This window comes from Portunus trituberculatus, chromosome 47 (genome assembly GCF_017591435.1).
Source record: "Portunus trituberculatus isolate SZX2019 chromosome 47, ASM1759143v1, whole genome shotgun sequence".
Taxonomy (NCBI): domain Eukaryota; kingdom Metazoa; phylum Arthropoda; class Malacostraca; order Decapoda; family Portunidae; genus Portunus; species Portunus trituberculatus.
The window spans coordinates 21,552,254-21,578,001 of NC_059301.1; the positions used below are offsets into that span (position 1 = coordinate 21,552,254).

General features: G+C 37.7%; 1 protein-coding gene across 6 annotated transcripts in view; it reads left to right on the forward strand.

Moving 5' to 3' along the window:
- Positions 1-25,748, forward strand: part of LOC123520603 (ubinuclein-1-like) — a 60,964-nt gene that overhangs the window by 28,157 nt on the left and 7,059 nt on the right. For 5 of the 6 annotated variants that reach the window (XM_045283034.1, XM_045283033.1, XM_045283035.1 and 2 more), the window contains 4 exons: positions 7,279-7,383; positions 7,994-8,179; positions 9,224-11,184; positions 22,997-23,143. In XM_045283034.1, coding sequence (XP_045138969.1) covers positions 7,279-7,383; positions 7,994-8,179; positions 9,224-11,184; positions 22,997-23,143 — 2,399 coding nt within the window. The remainder of the gene's footprint in view (positions 1-7,278; positions 7,384-7,993; positions 8,180-9,223; positions 11,185-22,996; positions 23,144-25,748) is intronic. The other variant, XM_045283038.1, reaches the window with a different exon arrangement.

Sequence of the window (25,748 nt, forward strand, 5' to 3'; positions counted from 1 at the left end):
AAATGGAGTATGCAGTGAAGATCCCAGGAAATGGCAGAGGCTATGAATGGATGCTTTCGGAAGGTATTCACAAAGGAGACTGCTTTTGACAAACCACTGGTAATGGAACAGAAAGGGATTATGAAGGAGTTTCAAGTAACTGTGGAGGAGATCAAGAACATGATGGGGAGTTTAGAAGTGAGAAAAGCTGTGGGACCTGATGGGGTATCAGGATGGATTTTAAGAGAATGCAGGGAGCAATTGGCAGAAAAAGTTTGTGAAGTAATTGATGCCTCATTAAGGGAAGGTGTAGTGCCCCAAGACTGGAAAAGAGCTAACATTGTCCCAATCTATAAATCAGGTAACAAGAGAGACCCATTGAACTATAGACCAGTGTCACTTACAAGTGTGGTAGCTAAGATGTGTGAGAGGGTGGTGAAGAATAGATGGACAGACTTCTTGGAGAAAATGACATACTTTGTGAGTGTCAATTTGGTTTTAGGAAAGGGCGTTCATGCACGACAAACCTGATATGTTACTATTCGAGGGTGATAGATGTAATACAGGAAAGAGATGGTTGGGCTGATGGAATATATCTGGATTTAAAAAAGGCCTTTGATAAGGTACCACACCAGAGACTGATCTGGAAACTTGAAATGGTAGGAGGAGTGCATGGCAGTTTACTAAAATGGATGGAAGACTTTTGGTAGGAAGAGAAATGAGAACAATAATTAAGGACAGACCATCAGAATGGGGATTGGTGGAGAGTGGAGTTCCACAGGGATCAGTGTTGGCACCAGTAATGTTCGCAGTCTACATAAATGACATGGTGGATGGGGTGTCCAGTTATGTGAGCCTATTTGCAGACGATGCAAAATTGTTAAGAAAAGTGAGATGTGACAAAGATTGCGAACTACTCCAGGAAGACTTGGACAGAATATGGAAATGGAGCTGTACATGGCAAATGGAGTTCAACACGACAAAATGCAAGAAAATAGAGTTTGGCAAGAGTGAAAGAAGAATCAGGAGTATGTACAAGATAGGAAATGAAGACATAAAACCAGTCATGAAGAAAAAGACCTTGGGGTGACAATTACCAATGACCTATCGCCAGAGAGACATATAAACAAAATAATTGGAGAAGTATTGAACTTATTGAGGAACATAAGAGTGGCGTTCAGATATCTAGATGAAGAAATGATGAAGAAAATAATTACTGCAATGATAAGACCGAGGCTTGAATATGCAACAATACAGTGGGCTCGAACTTAAAGAAACACATAAGGAAACTAGAGAAAGTACAGAGGGCTGCAACAAAATGGTGCCTGACTTAAGAGATTTGACTTATGAAGACAGACTGAAAAGAATGCAACTTCCAACCCTGGAAAACAGAAGAGAAAGGGGAGACCTGATAGCAATATACAGAGTGATGATTGGCATGGAAAAATGGATAGGGAAGATCTGTGTATGTGGAATGGAAGAATGTCGAGAGGGCATGGGAAAAACTAAAATGGCCACTTATAGGAGAGATGTGAAAAATATAGCTTCCTCATAGAAGGGTGGAAGCATGGAATAGTTTAGACGTGGAAGTGGTCAACGCAAGGAATATTCATGATTTTAAGAAAAAGCTGGACATTAATAGATATGGAGACGGGACAACACGAGCATAGCTCTTTTCCCGTATGTTACAATTAGGTAAATACAATTAGGTAAATACACACACACACACACACACACACACAAAGGTGGAAAAGGAAAAGGATTTGGGAGTGATAATACAAGACCATGGGCAGTTTGAGGCTCATATTGACAAGATGTTTGGAGAAACATACAATTTGACTAGAAATATTGGATTAGCCTTTCATTATATGGATAAAGATATGATGAAGAAATTAATTAGTACGGTAATTAGACTAAGATTGGAATATGCTGGGCTGGTTTGGTCCTCTTATAAAAAGAAGCATATAAGGAAGTTGGAGAGATTGCAGAGAATGGCAACAAAAATGGTTCCGGAATTGACAGAAATGACCTATGAGGAGAGATTAAAAGAAATTAATTTGCTTGCCTTGGAACAAAGAAGAGAAAGAGGGGATTTAATACAGGTTTATAAACTGTTGAACGGTCTGGATGAAGTGGATAATGAGCAAATGATGTTGAGAGAGGAAAATTTAAATAGAACTACGAGATCGCATAGTAAAAAGATAGCCAAGGGAATATGCTTGAAGGATGTGAAGAAATATAGTTTCCCACAGAGATGTGTGGAGGTGTGGAATAGTTTGAGTGAGGAGGTGGTGTCAGCGAGGAGTGTGCATAGTTTTAAAGGAAATTGGTTGTGTGTAGATATGGAGACGGGGCCACACGAGTATGATACCCAGGCCCTGTAAAATTACAACTAGGTGTATTCACAACTAGGTGAATACACACACACACACACACACACACACACACACACACACAATTACACTTTTTTTAGATGCAATGGTGCTTCACTGCCAATTCATGCTGGATTTGAAAAGAAAACATTCATAGATTTTTAAATGCCATAGCACTCCACTGCTGCACTGCCAAATCATACCATGAGTGTGGTGACAAAACATACACACTCACACAGGTATAGGTCATGTAGCTGGACTGAATAAACATTTTTAGTGTTTTCAACACCTTGAATTTGGCAACAACTTTGGAAGAAAGCATTTGCAGAACTTCAGAGGATAATGTTAGAAGAGTAGTCTGGTGATTGGGAACTTTATCTGTATAGTGGTAATGATAAAATGGATTAGATGGTGCAAGTATTCATAAGAGATTAGATGAATAGATAGAAAGATGCAAAACATGGTGAAGGAGAAAGGGGTGGTTATCATTAATTTGTATTGCCCACTTGCAAATTGCATATTTTTGCCTTTTGAATTGTGCAGTTCAGAATTTCAACTTTATTGAGCTAAGCCTGTTCTACAGTAGTTTTGTGATGCGCACTACCAACTGTAGAATTAAAATGGTACATGCAATAATAGTAACTAAGACCAGTTTGTATTTATTGAGTTATAATGCATATTCTCTCTCTCTCTCTCTCTCTCTCTCTCTCTCTCTCTCTCTCTCTCTCTCTCTCTCTCTCTCTCTCTCTCTCTCTCTCTCTCTCCAGTAGTATTCAAACCACATATAAGCATCTCATTAGCAAATAATACTAAAAAGCATTTTTATTATCTGAAAAACACCATTGCAGCAATGACAGCATCAAGAGAAAGATACCATAATTTCTTTAGCTGATTAGTAATAATTTGGCTTAAGGGCATGCTGCAGTCGAGATTTAGTAAATTATGACTTTTTTTTTTCCCAGTAGATTATTGTAGGAAAAATATTCAGAATTCATATGGTATATGAATCATGGGCCTGTGCTTATGGCAACACTTGGTCTGACATGTTTAAAGGGACATGAGTGGTGTATGCCATGAGGTAGGCGTAGCACAATAAAAACTCTCTAAGCATCATAATATATTGCCTGTATTCCTCGTCATTTTACCACTAGCATTGGTCTCTGTGGTGAGGTTTCACCCCTCAAAATGCTCGCCTCCTTCCTGCCTTCCCATACACCACCCTGCCAGTGCTCCTGCTTGTAGGCTCTCAGTTTTTTTTTTTTTTTTTTTTTTTTTTTTTTCCCTGCAACTTGGGGAATAAACAAAATAGGCTACGGCAGCTGAAGATGTGAGAGATGAAGAAAAAGAAGAAAGAATAGGAGATAAATGAAAAAGAGTGGGAAGAGATGATGGCTCAGTGGCAGGTGAAGCTGAGGCATTTGGCACAGCAGGGAAAGAGATTTTGGAGGGAAGGGACTGGAAGAAGATCTCACTTTCGATAGCAGAAACTAGAAAGATGAAATCAAGGGAAAGAAAATGAGAAAATACACAAGGAGGAGGAGAAGAGGAAAGCAGAGGGAGAAATGTACATCCCTAGAGGTGCCAATCTGGATTAAGAGCAAAAAAAATTTACTTGGAGAACAGGGAAAGTGCCTACTGACGGTTAAAATAAACCATAATTCTATGAAATAGCATTCCTAGGAGACCCAGCAGTGAGCTAAATCTACCAGCAAAGGCACAAAGAACCAGAGCCAGGAATTCTGGTAGTGTCACCATAAAGTAAATAGCTCCCAAAATGAAATACTAAATATGGAAATGATTGGATCATTCTTTGTGTGCAGTTTCTCTATAGATCAGCACACAATATATAATAAATCTACTGATTCTGATAAACACATAGTGTGGGTCCTAAACTTTTAAAACTTTAAAGAGCTGTATCTCAAAACATGATTTTTTGAGATATAAAAAACTGTATACAATCAACCATTATACACACACACACACACACACACACACACACACACACACACACACACACACACACACACACACACACACACACACACACACACACACACACACACACACACTTGCCAACCTTACAAGATAGAAGAGAACGATGAGACCTAATGACAGTGCATAAAAGAGTAAATGGCATTAAAAAGATTGACAAGGATGACCTGGTGCTGGTGACAGAAGAAGCTGGAAGGACAAGAGGACATGTAAAGAAGATTACAGTCTGTGTGAAAAGTTACCATGCCAATAGTTTTTGGTTACACATTTCCCCCAGAAACATACAAATTCTAACTCTACCCAATACTTAGTACTTTATTGCATTTCCTTTTATCTTGAGTACCTTTCTGAGATGTTTTTGGAACACTATCAGCTAAATTTTGAAGTGTTTCTGGCTTGAAATCTGCCCAACAATTGTGAAGTTCTTTTTCCAGCTTGGAGAGTGTGGAGGTGTCACAGCCTCGTAATTTGGCCTTAATTACAGCCCATAAATTCTCTATTGGAGACATATCTGGTGAATTGCCAGGCCAACCTTTTATGGTGTTGATTTCACAATTATCTAGCCATTCTTTGACAATTTTAGCAGTATGAGCTGGTGTCCTATCCTGTTGGAAAATCTCACCTTTGGTTTTCTCAAATGATGACTCAAAATTATCAATTAAGAGTTCCAAATACACTTCTTTAGTGTTTTTAGGGAACAAAATAAGATCACCAAGACCATTGAAAGTAAAAACATCCCCAAACCATTAAACTCTGAGGGTGTTTGGTGGTTTTTTGAGTGTAGAGGGGATCATCAGGATCAGAGCCTGGGCGCCTGTACACTCTGTTATATGTTGTACCACTCACGCAGAAAGTGCTCTCATCAGACCACAGTCAGAGTCCTGGCTAGTTTTGTACCCTTGGGAAACAATCCGTTGGCACCCCCACCGTCCCTCTTCCCCTTCCCTAGGGGAAGGGGAAGAGATATTGTAATATTATGGTATTATAATAATGCAGAGGTGTCAGTCTATCCCCCACTCCCCTCCCCCTTGCTCTTCCTCTGAATGACACTCTCTCTGCAGTGGCAGGTTGATCCCCTTCTCCCCTCCCCCCTCACCTTTTCTTGCACATACATATACAACCTGTATAACTCTCAGCAACAAGTTGATGCGATAATAGGGGCACATCAGCGCCCACTGTATCAACTTGATGTGGAAATGAGCGGTATTACTCTAGAAAATTGGTGAATTTATTTTTTCCTGTGTCTTTATTTATTTATTGTAATTTATTTTTTTATTATTAGTAGTATTAGTATTAGTATTAGTGTTAGTATTATTGTGGGAGCTCGTGTGCCCCCAAATAGATTGCGCCCTGGACAGTCTGGACAGTACTGTATGCCACTTCTCTAAGGTCCAATCTTGATATTTCTTTGTAAACTGGATCCTTTTCTTTCTATGTGAGTCATTCATAAGTGGCTTTTCTTAACCCAGTAACTGCGGTACCCAAGGTCATGGCGCAAAGTATCATGGACAGTACAGAGAGACACCAGCTAATAAGTCAGGATTCCCTTCCTTTGACATCCTGTAAGGCTAGGATTGACCTCCAGCTGCCTCCTGAGAAGTGTTCTTGTCCTCTCAGATACCTTACATGGCCTACCAAGTGGCTTTTGTGGGAGAAGTAAATTTTTGTACCCACCAGCTTTGAATTTTTGTATGAGCTCCTGCACAGCACAGTTTCAGACCTTTTTGAATGCAGATTTCTTTGTTGCTAATACCTGCTGTACGGAGATCAATAATAGCTTGAATAGTTTTCTCATCTGTGCGCTTTCGACCCATGTCTATTAAGCTGTGATGCATAAGAAAAGAAGTGCAATATTAGTACATAAATCAGGAAAAAGCAAACAAGGCAGTACCAAACATTTACTCCCTATGACAATTGAGAGTGGCCTGAGCAGCGTCTCTCAACAGCATGAGGGTGGAGAAGGGTGTACTTCGCTGTCAGACATGATATCTCTCTCACCCTGCTTGGATTTGTTGCAACAAACTTGTCAACTTGTAAAGTCACCGCGCCACTCCCTAGACGTGGTGACTTTTCGCGCAGACTGTAGGATGAAACAATGTGTGAAGGATATTGGAAAACTCAGTTTTCCTCATAGAATGGTGGAAAAGTGGAATGCATTGAGTGATGAAGTTGTTACAGCATGTAAATATGCATAACTTTAAAGAAAAATTGGATAAATGGAGACATGGAGACAGGACACTATCAGCCCCGCTCAAACCCTGTACAATACAACTAGATAAATACACACACACACACACACACACACACACACACACACACACACACACACACACACACACACACACACACACACACACACACACACATATCTCTTCCCCAGCCGGGTGGAGATATTTGGGTGTGTCTCCTTTCACGTGTAGCCCCTGTTCACCTAGCAGTGAGTAGGTACGGGATGTAAATCGAGGAGTTGTTACCTTGTTGTCCCGGTGTGTGGTGTGTGCCTGGTCTCAGGCCTATCCGAAGATCGGAAATAATGAGCTCTGAGCTCGCTCCGTAGGGTAACGTCTGGTTGTCTCATCAGAGACTGCAGCAGATCAAACAGTGAAACACACACACACACACACACACAAAGTAAGATTGCATAAGTGTAGATATGGAGACGGGGCCACACTAGCATAAAGCCCAGGCCCTGTAAAACTACAACTAGGTAAATACACACTATTTCATAAGAAAAATTTAGTTTTTTATTCAAAATTAATTGAAAACCCAATGTTTTTCTCACCTGTATATACACTGTATTTATTCTTCCTTAACAACTGAACAAAGGAACATAGGATATTAGTGAGCAAATGAGTCTTGTTGCTGCTAAGATTAGTTATGTAGTTGAGTCCATTGTTAAATTTACCCAACTCTTTTCACTTCCTTCACTGAACAGGGGAGAGAATGGTGTCGCCCAGAATGAAGATGAGGAGAACAATGAAGGTGACAAGAAAAAATCCAGGCTTCCAAAGAAAAGGTTTTTGTTCACAGATGAAATAAGGTAAGATAAAACTGCACGTGATGCAGAATAAAAAATGTCTTTTATATAACTGTTATGCAGAATAGCTTTATCATAATGGGGAAATTTGCAGAATTATTGTGTTAAGTTTATAAACATTAGACTTAGGGTTGCTATCACAACTGTCTTTCTACTACTTATTGTTACAAAAAGCTTATTAGTGTAATGCAAATTTAATTTTAGATTTTTCAGTCTGTTTGCAGGTTAATGTTTTTATTTTGTGTATTCAGTTCAGTGTATTAATTTGTTTATACATTTATGTAAAGTATGTGTAAGGAGCATTCATAGCCTTAATGATGAAAAAAATTTGAATTAACTAAAAGTTTGGATGTTATGTGGTTGATTCAATCATGTAAATACAAAGTTAAGTGAAGAAGACATTCCTATCCCAACACACACACATACACACACACCCCTTATTATTTGGAATGGTAATAGAAGCAATAAGTGCATATCAGCTATAGAATAACTGAACAACTATAAATACAAAGACATGAATATATGAGTGTATTTTAATCCCTGTATACTACTAACTACCAGGTAGATACACTTTGGTAAACAGCAGCATATATTACTGATATTGTTATTTCAGGAAACTCTTAAATGATGTTGTACAAGTGCGAGTCATCTTCTGGCAAATGATAAGGAAGCGTTCAGAGACACCAGAAGAATATATACGCTTATTTCTGGACACTGAAGTTCGTCCCATCTGGCCCAAGGGTTGGATAACTCCTCGCATTCTGTATAAAGAGAGTCATGAAGCTCACTCTGTAATTACGTGAGTATCCTATGAGCCTTCACTTTTAGATATCACAGTATAAAGGTGTTAGTGATATTTTGATGATTAATACTTGAAAAGATATAAAGGGTTAAATTAAAAGTTGAAATTGGAATCTATATCTTTTCTATGTATAAATCATAGTTTGTATAATGTTATGACAATGCATCAGTTGTTAGCAGAGCATGAGGTAGGTGATAGTTTATTGGGACTTCACCAATTCACTCCAAAGACTTAAAAAAAAACACGTTTCTTATACATGGCATAGATATAAAATTTTAACTCTCTCTCTCTCTCTCTCTCTCTCTCTCTCTCTCTCTCTCTCTCTCTCTCTCTCTCTCTCTCTCTCTCTCTCTCTCTCTCTCTCTCTCTCTCTCTCTCTCTCTCTCTCTCTCTCTCTCTCTCTCTCTGAATCTACCTTTCAGTTACCAAAGAAATATGAATCAGGAGTGTTGTTTCTTGGGTGTGCACACACACACACACACACACACACACACACACACACACACACACACACACACACACACACACACACATATTTATACTTTGGTGTGCTTGGAGTGTAGTATAGAAGAGGGAAAGGAAAGGCAAGGGAGCAGAGAACTGTACCTCCCCATAGGACAAGGAGAATAAGGAGGATGAGTTTATTCCATATTCAGATCAACTTAGAATTTCCATGAAGTTGAAAAGGAAACACAACAAATTAACTTGTATGCAGGTGGATGTGGTAAAGTTATGATAGAGAAAAGTGAAAGAGTATTTGGTCCAAAGAAAGTTTGATGTATTAATTCTGAGTTAAATGGGCTGGGGGGGAAGGAAAGAGATCCAAGTTAGAAAGATGTCATATGTCATGTGAGAAAGAATATTGGTGATGCAGAGGAAGATGTGATGGAAAGAATAGAGTGTCATTTGCTTTGATGTAGATGTAAATTTAGTATTTTAAGGCAATAGATTAGATTTATTTATTTGAATTATGAATATGTAGTTTTGATATATTTCAGTTAGGACACTGGGTATGGGTATTTAGATTATTGAATTTTGCAGGGATAAGAGCAGTATCCGGTCTGTGCCTACTAAGAAAACAGTGTCTTTGGGTGGAGGTACTGTTACAACCAACACTCCGCAACCACCTAAACCCTCACTTAGTGCCACAGTCATTCCCAAGGTTTCCCCAACCACGCCCACAGCTTCCACCACGACCACAAAACCAAAGGGAGAACCAGTCAAGAGAAAAAGTATATCTGGAGAAACTGTGGCCACTCCAGGGAAGCAGCAGCCAGAAGAGAAGGTGGCTGCCTCAAGTGGAGTCCTAAGCATCAGGTCTGTGGAGAAAATCAATGAAGGTGCTCCTAGGAAGCCTGATGAGGAAGGAGAGCAAGCATCAGAAAAGCAAGAGAGGCTTGGTGGTGAGGAAACTACAGGAAGGGACAAACCTCAGTCAGACAAGAAGGCATCAACAGCAGCCACATCTGCAGTCAGTGTTATTGACCTCTCTAGTGATGAAGAGAAGACGTTAATTAATAAGGCATCGTTACTCTCACGCACAGAACCTATCCCTGTTGTTAGTGGAGCTAAAGCTAATAAAGACAGTGATGAGGTCTTCTTAATGCCTAGTCAAGGAGCAGGGGCATCTAATGCAACAAAAGAAGATGCACCTCTCCTTGAATCAAAGAAAGAAGACAATTTGGAAGAAGAAATGAACCTTGTCATGAATGAAATATTGCAAATTTCAAAGCAGAAGTCTGCTGATGATTCCATGGATAAGATAACCAAAGACAGTAGCAAAGATATTCCATCATCATCATCATCATCACAGTCAGTATCATCAAATTCTGGTAGCATAAAGCAGCACCATCATCATCATCATCACCACAGCTCATCTCATGCACAAGAAACATACCATCACCACCACCATCATCATCATCAGCACACTCATCACTCAAAACCGGATCCTCATTCTTCAACCACTTCATCAAAACAGGAACACTCATCAGTGTCCCCTGGGAAACAGTCATCATTAAGCTCATCATCAAAACATCACCACTCTCATCACCTAACACAAGAGTCTCATTCCTCTAGCACCTCATCTAAACAGGAACAGTCATCAGTGTCTCCTGGGAAGCAATCATCATCAGCTTCACCAGTAAAGCAGTCTACAAAAGTACCATTGATTTCTCCTGTGAAAGACCAGAGCTTATCCAGTCCTGTAGTGCAGCACAGTACCCAGCAGCAGCAGCAGCAGCAGCAGCATGGTCAATCTGAAGTGACACACATTCATTCACATGAGCGTCACTCCTCAAAGAGTTCCTTACCTGATCACTCCAAACACACCTTGACAAGTCAAGAGAAGCATTCATCTGAACATAATTCACTGTTGTCTTCTCATAAACAGTCTTCTCAACGGCAGACTTATGGTGATCCTCACCACAAACCTTCTTCAAAGCTTCATTCCTCTAAGCAGGAAAGACAGACCCACAGTAGCCATTCCTTGTCCCATAGTGAACCCAAATCACCTGTACAAAGTCAGCTCCAGCACCCACTCTCATCCTTACCGCATCACAGCCCCTCACAGCACACTACAAAACAGTCACAACAGCATTCTTTGCAGCAGTCACAACATTCACAAAGACAGCAGCAACAGCAACAACCTCTAAATCTTCAACAACCCAAGCAACAACAGCATGCTTTGAATCTTCAGCAACCCAAGGTCCAACATCCACCTCCAAGTTACCATCATAATAGTAGTACTTCACAGTACTCTTTGTCTCAGCCTCATAGCACTTCTCCTGAGCCTTCTAGACAAAAGAAACAGCAGTCTCACTACTCCCAGGCCCAGCATCAGTCCCAATCAAACTCTAAACCTAGTAATACCTCATGGGGCTCTTCATCTGATGTGACCATGATCTCCAAGACGTCCCCTACCAGTACAAGCAAAACCCACTCCACTTGGGCCTCCAGCCATGATGCTTCACCTTCTAGGCAGCGGCAGAGTGATGCTCCTATTGGTGAGTGTTGTCATTTCTTTAGTTTGGCTAATGCTGTTATGTTATCAAATTTTCATGTCTGAATACCATGCCAGAAATATATTTTGTTTCATGGTTTATGATTTTGGGATTTAGGATAGTTCTCAGTTATGTGAATAATACTATTGGATTTTTTCATCATTTATTGTTGTATGAATAGTTTATTGTATTCAGATTTTTTCCTTTACTTGAAATATGTTAATTTGACAATCATGGATCTATTATTTTGTTATGTCCAATTTTCTAACTGCAGCAGGCCTGGAATTATTTTTGTTTTATCAGTTTATACTTGGCTTGTTAAAAAAAATATATCAGTTGGAGTTCAGTTTAATTCAGTTATTAAGAAATATTTTGTTTTAATTCATTTTCCATTTCCCTATAATTACAAATCCACAATAGTTCAGTTAAGGTGCTGTCTATTTCTAACTTGGCTCACTAATACTTTCTCATAAACATGTACAGTAATTCTTAGTTTACTATAGTGTTTGTGTTAGCTTTGTTTCTTGACATGCACAAAACTTATACCAACAGTTAAGAACAAAAACATATTTAAGCAGCACAAATATCAAAGGACTACAAAATCTTAGGAATAGAGCATCTAGTTTTATTAAGGAATAAAATATTTATCAAAAACAAGTCTAATGTTTTCTAGTAAAGTTTTATATGTCCAGTAAGGAAATATGATTACTGTTGAACCTTGGTAACTCAGAGCCCAATAACTCAGATTTCGAGATAAGTTGGCCTGTGACCAACCCAGGGACTAAAGTTTGAGTTCAAATGCCTGCCCAGTTTTTTTTTTTTTTTTTTTTTTTTTTCTCTCTCTCTCTCTCTCTCTCTCTACCCTGCACCTCGTTTTCTATTGACATTATCAAAAATCTAATTCCAACAAAAAAATTGCATGTAAGTTGTAGTTTAAAATGATACCAAACAAAAGTCAATACTGATTTTGTGAAAAGTTTTGAATTGTGTATAAAAAAAACACCGAGATATTTGCTCCTAGAAATTCTTCATAATTTCATCTTGTTTTGCTATTTGTATTCATCTGATTGACATGAAATTTTTCACACATGACATGACATGGTGACTTCCTGGAGCATGATAGGGTGATAACGCATCAGATTCCCGCTTCTCAGGAAATATTATTCACTCATAGGTGAGGGCTTGGAAGGAGCATCGCAGTGTCATAACAATCTGCTGTTTTGTGACTGAACTGGACACTCTCTGAGTTGTTATTAATATGTTGAAATGAGATAATGATACTATAAAGTAATTATTACTCATTTGGTTCAGCTTTATACCTCTGTCTCAAAGTAATCTTTGTAGTAGTGTTATTGAGAGAGTTATGTGATGTATAGTTGTCTTGATGAAGGTAGTGAGAAAAAACTGTGTTTGAAAAGATCGTAGCAGTCTTATGGTGTGGGAGTGAGGCTTGGAGGTGAAGAGAGGGGATGGTGTAGGGAAGACAATAGCCATGATGGAAGGGTGGGGGAGTTCAAGGTCCAGCTATCAGACACAGCTGTCTTGCAATGATACATTTGTTTGTTTGTTTCTAGTTGTCTTCTCTTCTTGAAGTTTCTGATTCTAATTCTTGTCAATTTATGCCTGTAAGGACATTATTTCTGAAAAGTAGAGAGCTAATTGACACACCTCCACTCTTGATGCCTGGTTATGTACTGATTGAGAAACACTGACTCACTACCACCTCCCCACTTTCTCGTCAGGATGCAAAAGGCTGAAATTTATCAAGGTAGAAAAATATTTAAATTTTTTGTGTAGACACAAACATTGAGTGATACATAATTTTATAGGATGTGAGTCATGTTATGACACTACATGAGACATTTAAAAAAGGCTTCCTGGTGGGAAGGGTATTTAATTATCAGGAAGTAAACTACATCATCTGGTAATTTATGGTCTGAAGGTTATGGAGAGACAATAATCCCAAAATTCTCAATTCCCAAAAATTAGATAAATAAATCCATCACCACTCCCTCTAAAGTCCGAGTTGAACTTGTGTATTTACCTAGTTACCTAGTTGTATTGTACAGGGTTTGAGTGGGGCTCATAGTGTTCTGTCTTCATATCTTCATTTATCTAATTTTTCCTTAAAGTTATGCACATTATGTGGTGTAACAACTTCATTATCCAGTGCATTCCATTTTTCCACCGTTCTGTGTGCAAAAATTTACAGGCAACCCCTGCTTAACTAATGGGTTACGTTCGTAAAAAAAAATGTTATAACAAACCAATTATAACAAGTTTGACCCCTGACTTGAACTTTCATTGAGAGTAAACAAAACGAGAGTGCATCATAGTACAGTAAAAGGTTTAATGAAAGTAAAAATTATGAAGTTAAACATTTAAGCAGTTTAATTTAAGACTAAGTCATTATAATTTACACTAATGCATGTATGTAAGTAACTTTATAATGTTGATGATCCTAAATCAATGAAGGGAGGGAGAGTGGAGCAGGAAAAATGCTAGCCAGCAAGCTGTGGAATGTAAACAAAAGGCACATCATTGTACCGCATACAAAACTTGTGTACCACATTTCCACAAGGCTTTCCATTTTATCCATTGCAGAGTCACGAGTTCAGGTGGTTCTTTTAGCTTGCAAAGAAGATAGTCTCACCAGCCTTTTTAATAGAGTCTGCTGACTTGAAAATCACAGAGACAGTAGATGGAGTGAAGCCATGGTGGCGAGCAATGTTATTGGTTTTCTTGCCTCTCGTGTCTGTGAATAATATCCAGCTTCCCTTCATGAGTAAGAGACTTCCTGGTCTTCTTAGCAACGCTAGGCAACATTGCAGGGCGTTTTGGTGGCATGTTGAGAATGAGATGACGAGTTGGTGCTGGACCTTGTTTTTGTTTTGAACTAAGAGCGGGAAAGGGTAGGGGAGTGAGTGGTGCGCGTTTTGTCCACGAGAGGCGCTGGTGTATTCAAAAGCCTGTTGGCTTGCATGATACGGCGGGGCTTTCAAACTTGGAAAAAAATTACCTGGATAAAATTTTGTTAAAGTGAGTTTGGTGTTCGTTTTACGAGCAGATGGTAGTAAAAAAATGTTCATGGTAGTGAAATTTCATTGTGTGAATGTTCGTTAAGTGGGGGTTGCCTGTATTTTCCAATATCTTTCACATTGCCTCATCCTGATCTTTTCATATCCTCTTGTCCTTCCGTCTTCGTATGTCAACAGCACCAGGTCTTCTTTGTCTATCTTTTCAATATCATTTACTATCTTATACATTGTTATTAGATCCCCACATTCTCTTCTATCTTGTAAGGTTGGCAGTCCCATTTCCTTCAGTCGTTCTTCATATGTGAGGTCCTTTAATTCCGGCACCATCCTTGTAGCAATCTTCTGTATCCTTTCCAATTTCCTTATATCCTTTTTAGAGCTCGGAGACCATACCACTGCTGCATATTCCAGCCTTGGGTGTATCATGCTTGTGATGATTTTTTTTTTCATTATATCTTTATCCATGTAATGAAATACCACTCATATTAGTCAACATTTTATATGATAGTCCAAATATCTTGATTATGTGTTTTTCAGGGCTCAAATTTTCCTGTATGATCACTCCGAGATCTTTTTCCTCTTTAGTCTTCATTATTTTTTCCTCTCCCATCAAATAGTTCCATACCGGTCTTCTCTTACTCTTTCCTAGTTCCATTATGTGACATTTCTTGGCATTAAACTCCAATTTCCACTTCCTGCTCCACTCATAGATCTTGTTTATATCTTCCTGCAACAGCAGACAGTCCTCTCTGATTTTGATAACTCTTAGCAGCTTTGCATCATCAGTTGAATAAATTTATATAACTTTATCCCAATGTGAATGTCATTTACATAAATCTGAAACATAATGGGGCCTAACACTGACCCTTGTGGCATTCTGCTAGTTACTTTACCCCAAGATGAGTATGTATCTGATCACAGTTCTCATTTCCTTATCCTTCAAATAATCTCTTGTCCATTTGAGCAAAGTTCCTTGCAGTCCTCCTATGTTCTATCGTTTCCAAAGTAGTCTTCCATGAGGGACTTTATCAAAAGCCTTTTTAAAATTCAAGTATACTGTGTCTACCCATCCATCTCTGTTTTCAAGTCGTGCAATAACTCTCGAGTAGAAGCTTAATAAGTTTGATACACATGACTGCCCTATCCTGAACCCAAATTGTCTGTTCGATATGACTTGCTCCTATTCTAGAAATTTAACCCATTTTTCTTTGATAATTATTTCACAAAACTTCCCCAACACTTGTAAGTGACACTGATATGTAGTTTAGTGGTTCAGTTGCCTTTCCTCCTTTAAATATCGGTATTATGTTGGCTCTCTTCCATTATAGTGGAACTTTCTCTTCATTTATTGAACTTCTAATTATTTCCCAAATTGGATCCAGTAGTTGCTCTTTACATTCTTTTAACATCCATCCTGATACACCATCTGGCCCCATTACTTTTCTGACTTCCAACTTATCCAGTAATCTTCCAATATCCTCGTTGTGCACAGAAGTAATCTTCTGTAATCCTTGGCAAGCCCACGTCTTTCATTATTTCACACATTTCCTTCTCTGTTTGGTATGTCTTCCCTTCTTTAATTATTTTTTCAATTGTTTCCTTAATCTTTGTTTTGCCGTTTATAAACTTGTAGAAAAGTTTGGGTTCATCTTTGATTTTATTCACTAGATCTTTCTCAAAGTTTCTTTCTTCCTCTTTCCTTACTCTAATATATTCATTTCTGGCTTCTTTGTACTGCCATCTGTTGTAGTCATTTCCCTGCTTTATGAGTTTCTTCCACACTTTATCTTTTGCCTTTTTTGCTTGTGTGCATATAGCATTGTACCAAGCATGTATTTTTTTCTGAACTCTATAAACAGGTACAAACGTTTTTACTCCTTCATTATATTTCTGTAAGAATATGTTGTATTTCCCTTGTACTGTCTTTCTGCACATAATATTACTCCACTCAATATCAGCAAAATAGATTCTTAATTTTTCAAAATCTGCTCTTGCCTAATTTAATCTCTCTCCTTCATAGTCCTCTCTGTAACATATCTTATCTTCCTCCTGAATTTGCATCTCTAATGTCATATCATCACTTCTCCCCATTGGACTAAGATATTGTATGATTGGTGGGGGCTCTGGTTTCTTTGTAAAAACTAGGTCAAGCAACAATGGTTTTCTTTCCCCTGTACCTTGTTGACTCCTCCACCCGATGGTCCATTGCATTAACCATAGTCAACTGTAACACTTTCTCGCTCCACTTTCCAGCATTATCCATTACTTCCATCTCTCTCCAGTTTATTTTTTTACAGTTAAAGTCTCCAACTAAGAGTATTTTTCTGTTTCTTCCTATCATGTTATCTAGGCACTTATCACCTCTCTTTGCATATCTTTATGTTCTTCTGTTCCCCATGTACTAGTTTTTGGTGGAACATAATATGTAACTATAATTTTTCTCTTCTTCAAATCTTGTTTTGATTGTTACTTCCATTACTTCCACTTTGTCCTCTCCATATTGAACATCCTCCACGTATATATTGTCACGAACCATTATTAGCACTCCTCCTCCCCCTTTATCCTTCTTGTCTCTCCTCCAGGTATTATATCCCTCCTCTTTAAAGTTGACATGGATCTCTTTTTTCAGTTTTGTTTCAACGATGCACATTACATACGGCTTTTTCTCTTTAAAATAATCCCTAACTTCCAATATGCTTGATAACAACCCATCTACGTTAGTATAAGTCAGTCTTAATTTCTTGCCTCCTCCATGACCTCTTTCTTCCATAGGTACCACTTCTTTAGTGTGTGTGTGTGTGTGTGTATTTAGTTGTATTGTACATGGTTCAAGCAGGGCTCACAGTGTCCAGTCTCCATGTCTCCATTTATCCAATTTTTCTTTTAAGTTATGCACATTATGTGCTGTAACAACTTCATCACTCAATACATTCCACTTTTCCACCATTCTATGTGGAAAACTGCATTTTCCAATATCCTTCACACACTGCCTCATCCTAATCTTCTTTATGTGTCCTTCTATCTTATTCTGTCACCAGCACCAGGTCTTCCTTGTCTATCTTTTCAATTCCATTTACTATTTTGTATATTGTTATTAGGTCTCCTTGTTCTCTTCTATCTTGTAAGGTTGGCAGTCCCATTCCCTTCAGCCTTTCCTCATAAGTTAGGTCCTTTAGTTCCGGCACCATCTTTGTAGCTATCTTCTGGATCCGTTCTAATAATCTTATATCTTTTTTTCAAGCTCAGTGACCACACCACAGCTGCACATTCCAACTTTGGACATATCATGCTCGTAATAGTTTTTTTTCATCATTTCTTTGTCCATGTATTGAAATGCCACTCTGATATTAGTCAACGTTTTATATGCTAATCCAAATATCTTACTTATGTGTTTTTCGGGGTTTATATTTTCTTGTATAACCACTGCCAGTTCTTTTTCCTCTTTAGTCTTCATTATTTGTTCCTCTCCCATCAGATAGTTCCATACTGGTCTTCTCTTACTCTCTCCTAATTCCATTACGTGACATTTCATGGTATTGAACTCTAACTTTCATTTCATACTCCACTCATAAAGTTTGTTTATATCTTCCTGCAGCAGCAAACAGTCTTTTTGATTACTCTGAGCATTTTTCATCATCAGCAAACATATTAATATAACTTTTGTTTGTCATTTACATATATCTGGAACATAATGGGGGTTAACACTGACCCTTGTGGCACTCTAATTGCTAACTTTACCCCAAGATGAGTATGTATCCCTGATCACAGTTCTCATCTCTCTGTCCTTCAAGTAATCCCTTATCCAGTCTAACAAAGTTCTTCTCAATCTTCCTATGCTCTCTAATCTCCAAAGTAATCTGCCGTGAGGGACTTTATGAAAGCATTTTTTATGTCTAGATATACTGTGTCCACCCATCCATTTCTGCTCTCCAGTCCTTCTATTACTCTTGAGTAGAAACGTGATAAATTTGACACACATGACCGTCCTGTCTTGAACTCAAATTGTCTTCGATATAACTTGTTCTTCTTCCAGATATTTAACCCATTTTTCTTTGATAACTACTTCACATAACTTACCCACCACACTTGTAAGTGACACCAGTCTGTAATTTAATGGCTCAGTTGACTTTCCTCCTTTGAGTATCGTTATTACATTGGCTCTCTTCCATTCTAGTGGTACTCTCCCTTCATGCAATGAACTTATAACCATTTCCCAAATTGGATCTAACAGCTGCTCTTTACATTCCTTTAGTGCCCAGCCTGATACACCATCCGGCCCCTTTGCTTTTCTGACATCCAAATTATCTAGTAGTCTTCCAATATCTTCTTTGTGCACTATGATTTCCTGCAATCCTTAGCAATGCACTGTCGTATTTGGTTCTGTAAATTTCTCTTCTTCATTGAACACAGTTTTGAAACTCTCATTCTTTATTTCACTCATTTCCTTTTCTGTTTGGTATGTCTTTCCTCCTTTAATTATTTTTTCTAATATTAGTTTCCTTATTCTTCATCTTACCATTTATAAATTTATAGAAAAGCTTGGGTTCATTTTCACTTTTTCGCACCACTTCTTTCTCAAAGTTTCTTTCTTCCTCTCTCCTTACTTTAATATATTAATTTCTTGGATCCTTATACTAATGTCGGTTGTTTTAATTTCTCTGCTTTTAAAGTTTCTTCCAAGCTTAATCTTTTTCTCTTTTATCTTCTATACGTCTGGCATTGTACCAAGCACGTAGGCTTCCAGGCCCTGTTAAGAGGAAAGTAGAAAGAAAAAACAAAAAATCTAAAAGGAGGGTCCAGTTAACGGTCTTGATTCTTTTGTTTAAGTCCAAGACACAGGTAGAGTTCCAGAGTTTACCAGTGTTTCTCTTGCATTAGGAAGATGGACAGAATAGGGATGAGAAGAAGTAGAGAGTCTTGTGAGCGAGGCCGCATAGATTCAGAAGAGCAGACAGCATGAAAACAGCGGTAGAAGACAGATAAAGATAAAGTATGCTTTTCTTTACTCTATAGATAGGTACATATTTCTTCACTCCTTTGTTATATTTTTGTAGGAATATTTCATATTTCCCCTGTATTGTCCTTCCATTCATAATATTCCTCCATTCAATATCAGCAAAAATATTTTTTGAACTTTTCAAAATCTGCTCTTGCATAATTTTTTTTTTTTTTTTTAGTCATCTCTATATCTAATCCCGTCCTCCTCCTGCATTTCCAACATTAATGTTACATGATCACTTTTTCCTATTGGACTAAGCTATTTTATGCTGGGATGGGGGTCTGGCTTCTTTGTGAGTACTAGGTCAAGTTCTTCTTCCCCTCTGTACCGTGTTGATTCTTCCATCCACTGATCCAGTGTATTCACCATGGTCAACTGTAACACCTCTTCACTCCTCGATCCAGCATTACCTATTACTTCCGTCTCTGTCCAGTTTATTCTTTTTACAATTAAGTCTCCTACTAATAGTATTTTTCCATCTCCTCTTATCATATTATCTAGGCACTTAATCAACTCTCTTTGCATTTCCTTATGTTCCTCAGTTCTCCATGTCTTAGGTGGCTCATACATAACTGATTTTTTTTTTTTTTTTTTTTCCTCCAATTCCTCTGTCTAGATTGTTACTCCCAATACTTCCATCATGCCATCATCATATTGCACTTCCTCTACACATATATTATCACAAACCATTATTACAACTCCTCCTCTTTTCCTCCTCTTTTTCCCTTCCTGTCTCTTCTTCAGCTATTATATCCCTCTTCTTTAAAGCTAACATGGATCTCCTGCTTTAGTTATGTTTCTGCTATGTACATTACATCCAATCTTTTTTCTTTCAGATAATCTCTAACCTCCAACACATTGGATAACAACCCATCTATATTAGTATAAGTCACATTTAATTTCTTCCCTCTTCCATGACCTCCTTTTTCTGAAGATATCACTTCAGTCTCATATCTAGAACCCTCCAGGAGAATTTTTTTTTTTTTTCGATCTCCGTCCTTTTCTCGTTTTTTTCTTTGGCTTAATTTCTTAACACTCCTTTTTCCTCTCTTCCAGGTTCATATCTTTTTTTTTATTCGTACGAGGGGGATTAAAAAAATACACAGAATTTTATCGTTCTTTATTGATTTTACAATACAGCTAATCTTTTTTTCAACATAGCCTCCGTCAAGGTCGATACACTTCTCCAGGCGGTGTTTCCATCCTTTTAGATCATTTTCGAAGAAATCTGCAGACGCTGCGGTTTTAGCCTCAACAGTGCTATTAAAATGGACGCCTTTCAACTGTTCTTTGAGTTTTGGGAATAAAAAAAAGTCAGACGGAGCTAGGTCTGGGCTATAAGGTGGATGTGGCAGTAATTCCCATTGAAATTCTCTCAAAACGTCCTTTACAACGCGTGAAGAATGCACTGGTGCATTGTCATGATGGAAGAGGATTCCGCGATGGAGTTTTCCTGGACGCTTTTTAGCCAATTCTGCTTTCAGTTTCCTTAAAACTTCTACATAATAGGCTCCTCTGACAGTTTTTCGACCTTCTAAAAAGTCTACAAGCACAACTCCTTTAGAATCCCAAAAAATGGTTGCCATTACCTTGTTGACAGATCTCTCAGATTTGAATTTAATTGGGCCAGATGATCTGCGTGGGAGCCATTGTTTGAACTGTTGTTTTGTTTCAGGATCATACTGGTATACCCATGTTTCATCACCTGTGATGATTCGACTGAAAAAGTTGTCTTCATCGGCTTCAATTTTGGTCAAAATCACTGTTGACAATTCACTTCTGAAGTTTAGCTGATCTGGGCACAACGCTTTTGGGACCCATCGATCCGAAAGCTTACTGAGGCCTAAATCTTCATGCAGAATCGAATGAGCTGAACCAACTGATATGCTCACAGTCTCAGCTGTCTGATGAACTGTCAGTCTTCCATCTTTTTTTACTAGGCTCCTAACAGCATCAATATTTTCACTACTTTTCGAGGTTGTTGGTCTGCCACGACTCTCATCATCTTAACAGCTTCTCTACCATCTTGAAATCTTTCAATCCATTTGTAAACACAAGTTTTCTTTGGAGCATCATCCCCATAAACGTTCTGCAAAGCTTGAATGATCTTTGTTCCTTTCCAACCAAGCTTTACCAAAAATTTTATGTTGGTTCTTATCTCAAAATCCTTACGTTCCGTGGGTCAAAAACCAACCTTTTTCAACTAGCTCCTGACTGCTTCGTTTCCAAGCGAATAATGACTGGTAGCAACCAGAAGAAGAAAATGCTCTCTCTCTCTCTCTCTCTCTCTCTCTCTCTCTCTCTCTCTCTCTCTCTCTCTCTCTCTCTCTCTCTCTCTCTCTCTCTCTCTCTCTCTCTCTCTCTCTCTCTCTCTCTACAATCACTGATTTTTCTCATAGGTTCTTCATTTGCCATAATACACATTTGCTATAGTGAATGCTTCATTAAAATTAATCATGTTCATTGTTCATTGTTTATTTTTTTTACCTATTCATTTTTCCTTGTTGAGTTATATTTAGTGATTTTTCTTCAGAATCAGATTGTGAATGGTAATTTCTATTGCAATGTTCTGAGATATTATAGAGAACATCTCATTGTAAATAATGGCACTTGATTTAAATAACTCGTTGATGATTCCAATATCCTCTCCATGAGGATCCTTCTAGTCAAAAAAGTTGGCAGATGTTGTTATGTAAACAAAACCAAACTAACTGAATGACAAAACTATTTGGGGAAACTGTACTTGACTGACATTGAACTGTTTTATATATTATTAACTCCTAAACAATAGGTAGTATGTTGATGAGAACAGTTTTCTCAGAATTGTTTTACCTACTGTTGTATCGTTAAAACTTGAACAAGATTCATAACACACACAAGAAAATGGTGTTGTCAGAAATTATTGGCATCCAAACAGATGTCAATAATTATGCCACAAATAGAGATAGAATACTATTTTAACCTCCTTGTGTGGAGCACACCAGTGTGTCTGTAGGAGTAGTAGTTATGGTAATAGTTACTTATGAGTATGTACCATTACCTCCTTTGATTCCGAACTATTTGTATGTTATTTTTAGTTAGACTTTTCAATTGTACCAACATTATTTTGGAGAGGTGATTTGTCACAGTTGGTGATCATACTTGATCTAGAATAGGAATAGACTTAGGAACCTTAACTGTGTAACTTAAGTCATATTGCAGAAACTGAAAGAAATCACAAGAAATGCAATAGGATTTTGTAACAAAAAAGAATGGATAAAATATTAGGAACTGAAAATTACTTCAGATTTTCATCCCATGTATTGATTTGATATATTGGTACCTAAATAAAATACTAACCTCGGGAATGGGAAACAGATCCAAGGCAGGTGGGGAGGAGATTGAGAAGGAAGAATCAGGAACTTAGGATATGTGACTAGAGATCAGATTAACAGCAGGTTGATGATAGAAGTTGGATGGATGAGGCCTATATTTCACAATAGATGCCAGTGGTGATATTTCTCTTGTGGTTGTGAGCAATTTAGATTTTTCATCAAACATCCTTTTTTGGAAATTAAATTGATGGCTAAAATCAATTCCCACATTGATATTTAAAGAAGTAGCGTAAATATTGTATAACTGGATGTATTTCCTTGTACATTCTTTGCATCTTCTGTAGCAGTGTAGTCCCAAATTCAGGATCATGCCCCTGCTCTTGTATTTCTGCTGTGGGAACTAAGGGACTAGTGGTGGTAGTGGCATCATCTCTTGACACAAATGCTCTGTCCCTCCCTCCTAGTATCCTCAAGTGATCCACTGGCCAATCTGAGGATGATGCATGGCCTCAGCGTCAGCAGTGTTACCAAGAAGACCTCATCCTCCACCTCAGTATACCACAGTCCTGCCGCCCTTGCCACCTCCTCCATAGGGCCCTACAACACTACGGGTCTGTATTCTGTGATGGATTCCTGTGGGGCATTGAGTAGTCTTTCTCAGGCTAATAGTACCCCTCCAAGGATTGAAAATGGGCTCCTTATTTCACAGGAAAAGGTTCAGTGGAGAAATGTCTTGATCAGAAATTAATGAAATATCATCAAATTGACTGATGTCCTTGAAGATATCAATCCATAAAAAAGTATTAGAGCCATACGTAGATAATGGATATATTGTAGTTGTTATTTTGGGAGTCCATTACAAGTACTGTAGATAATCATAAAAGTATGCAAAAATTATACATTCTCTAGTTCAAATTCAATCACATTTTCAGACTGCTAGTGTGCATTTCCTTCAACTTTAATGGAAGAAAAGGGAATTGTTGCTTTTTATTGTCACCTAAGAGACTGATGTGAGGTGTAGTGCTCTATGTCAGTGAAATCTGAAAGCAAAGGATAAAGCTAGATATATGGGAGTTATGGATCACTGAACAATAGACCTGTATTCATGGACAGTAATCTGACAAAGAGGATGAGAACTAAATATAATAGTTGTATGATGAGTAGATTGAGAAGAGTGCATGGGTGAAGAGGTAGAAATCAATATGTAGTTTGCAGAGTTTGTAGAAGTAAAACCAAGAAAAACTAGAATGAGTATGGTGCAAGAATACTGCTAGAGACTGTACAAGCAAGTATGAGACTTTAAGAAAATAATATTACAAAAGACGAAAACTTAAAGCAAACTAAGGCAACTAATAGGTCTAGAATAATACATGACTAATTGAAATAGGGAGTTAGCTGACTGTGATGGTAATTGACTGGCAGAGTGAATTAAGAAAAATGGTCATATACTGCTCCTGCTGTGGTGTTAGTGGAACAAGAGAGAGAAAGTGGGCATGTTTTGTTTATACATAGTGCTTTGTGCAAGTGTAGGTCATATTATCTTTTCAATTCCTCTTTGATATGTATATAAGACCCAATATATTTCAAAATTATTGTCATCATTTTGTAATGGTAGAGCAGATATCTTGGTAAGGTAACTAAACTAGTATTTAAGAACTTGTGAGAAGAAAATATTATTGGTTACATGAACTCTACAGCCATGTTTGGATCAGAAATGGGGTTAGAAAAAATAGGAGAGATAAAAAAAGGGACTGTTGTCATTATTTTCCTACACCCATCTTGCTGAGAAGGTGAAGCTTACTTACTAGAAGAGATGTGGTGTTGAAAAAAGTTGATGTCATAGAGACTTGTGAAATATTTTTGGTCTTCCTCATATGGACTCTTTCTTATTTGAAATACATATATTCTTACTTTTTAGTTCATGCACTTTTTTTCTTTTTGTATATGAACAAACTGATTGCAGTTATTAGAAAATGGGGAACATTGACAATAACCTTAAAGTTTGTTTCACCTTTTGTGTAAAATCAAAATCTTTGCACTTGTAACAAATAACAAAATCTTGGTGATAATTACTTTCTTGACATACTTGCATTGTTTCTATAATGAAAGCAGACATTGCCTATAAGATAATGTTTTAAGAGCAGGTTGAGGTATCTCAGTAATTGCTGAATCAAATTTGGTGCGGGACCTTCACACAAATGATTTTGTGGTTGTTTGGCAGTTTTTGTTGTATGTTCAGGGCTGCATTTCTTTTTTTGATTGACTTCTTTGTATGGTGGAGTAATATCATAATAACATTAGAAAATACTATTCATAAAGTCAGGAAATATGGCTGTTAGTTTTTTGGAATTTTGTCAGCATCTCCTAAAATTCAGATTGTAGGAAATTTTTGATTAAAAGGCTTCCAAGTAAATGACGTGTGCTGTTTTTATATTTTTGGAAATATTTTGTAGCTAAGGTATTATTGTGTATTCATGTACGATATTTGATGGCAAATAAGACACACCTTTTTCCATAAAAAATTACTCAAACATCACCATGCATCTTGTATGCAAAAGGGAATTCTCTTGTAGTTTTAATTTTGAAATTTCCTTCACCCATACATATGAAGGTTTACACCACTATTATAAGCAAGCATGCTATATCATATTTTTTGACCATAATATGATGTAAGGAATATGATGGAGCATCCGTGTTTAGTGATGCTCCAAGTGTGTTGTTGACATCTCAACAGCTGTGGCCTACATTCTTTGCCTCGCCTCTGTGACTAAGCCACTACCTGTTTTATAACTGCAGTTGTGTAGAATATTTTAATTTTTTTTATTTGCTTGCTCTTTGTTTGCCTGTACTGCTAGCTTGCTTTAAAGTTTACATGCTTAAATACATGGAAAACTTTTTCTTAAATATGCCTTAGTACTAAAATAGGGGTGCATGTCATATGCCATCAGATACAGCATCAGATACAGCCAATGATTTTGCCACCTTAGGATGCATAAGCATATTAACTCTACCACTGACTCATGCTCTCACTCACTGATTTATCTAAATGTTCCTGTCTTTTGCATTGTGTGATAAATTCATTTTATTCATTGAAGTAGACACAAGTTAATGGCTTGCTTGCTTCCTTGGTGCATTTAGAAATGTACCCCATTACACCAAGGGAGAAAACAGTAGCAGGAAAAGGGTTGTAACTAGCAATTCCTAGGTGTCTGAAGG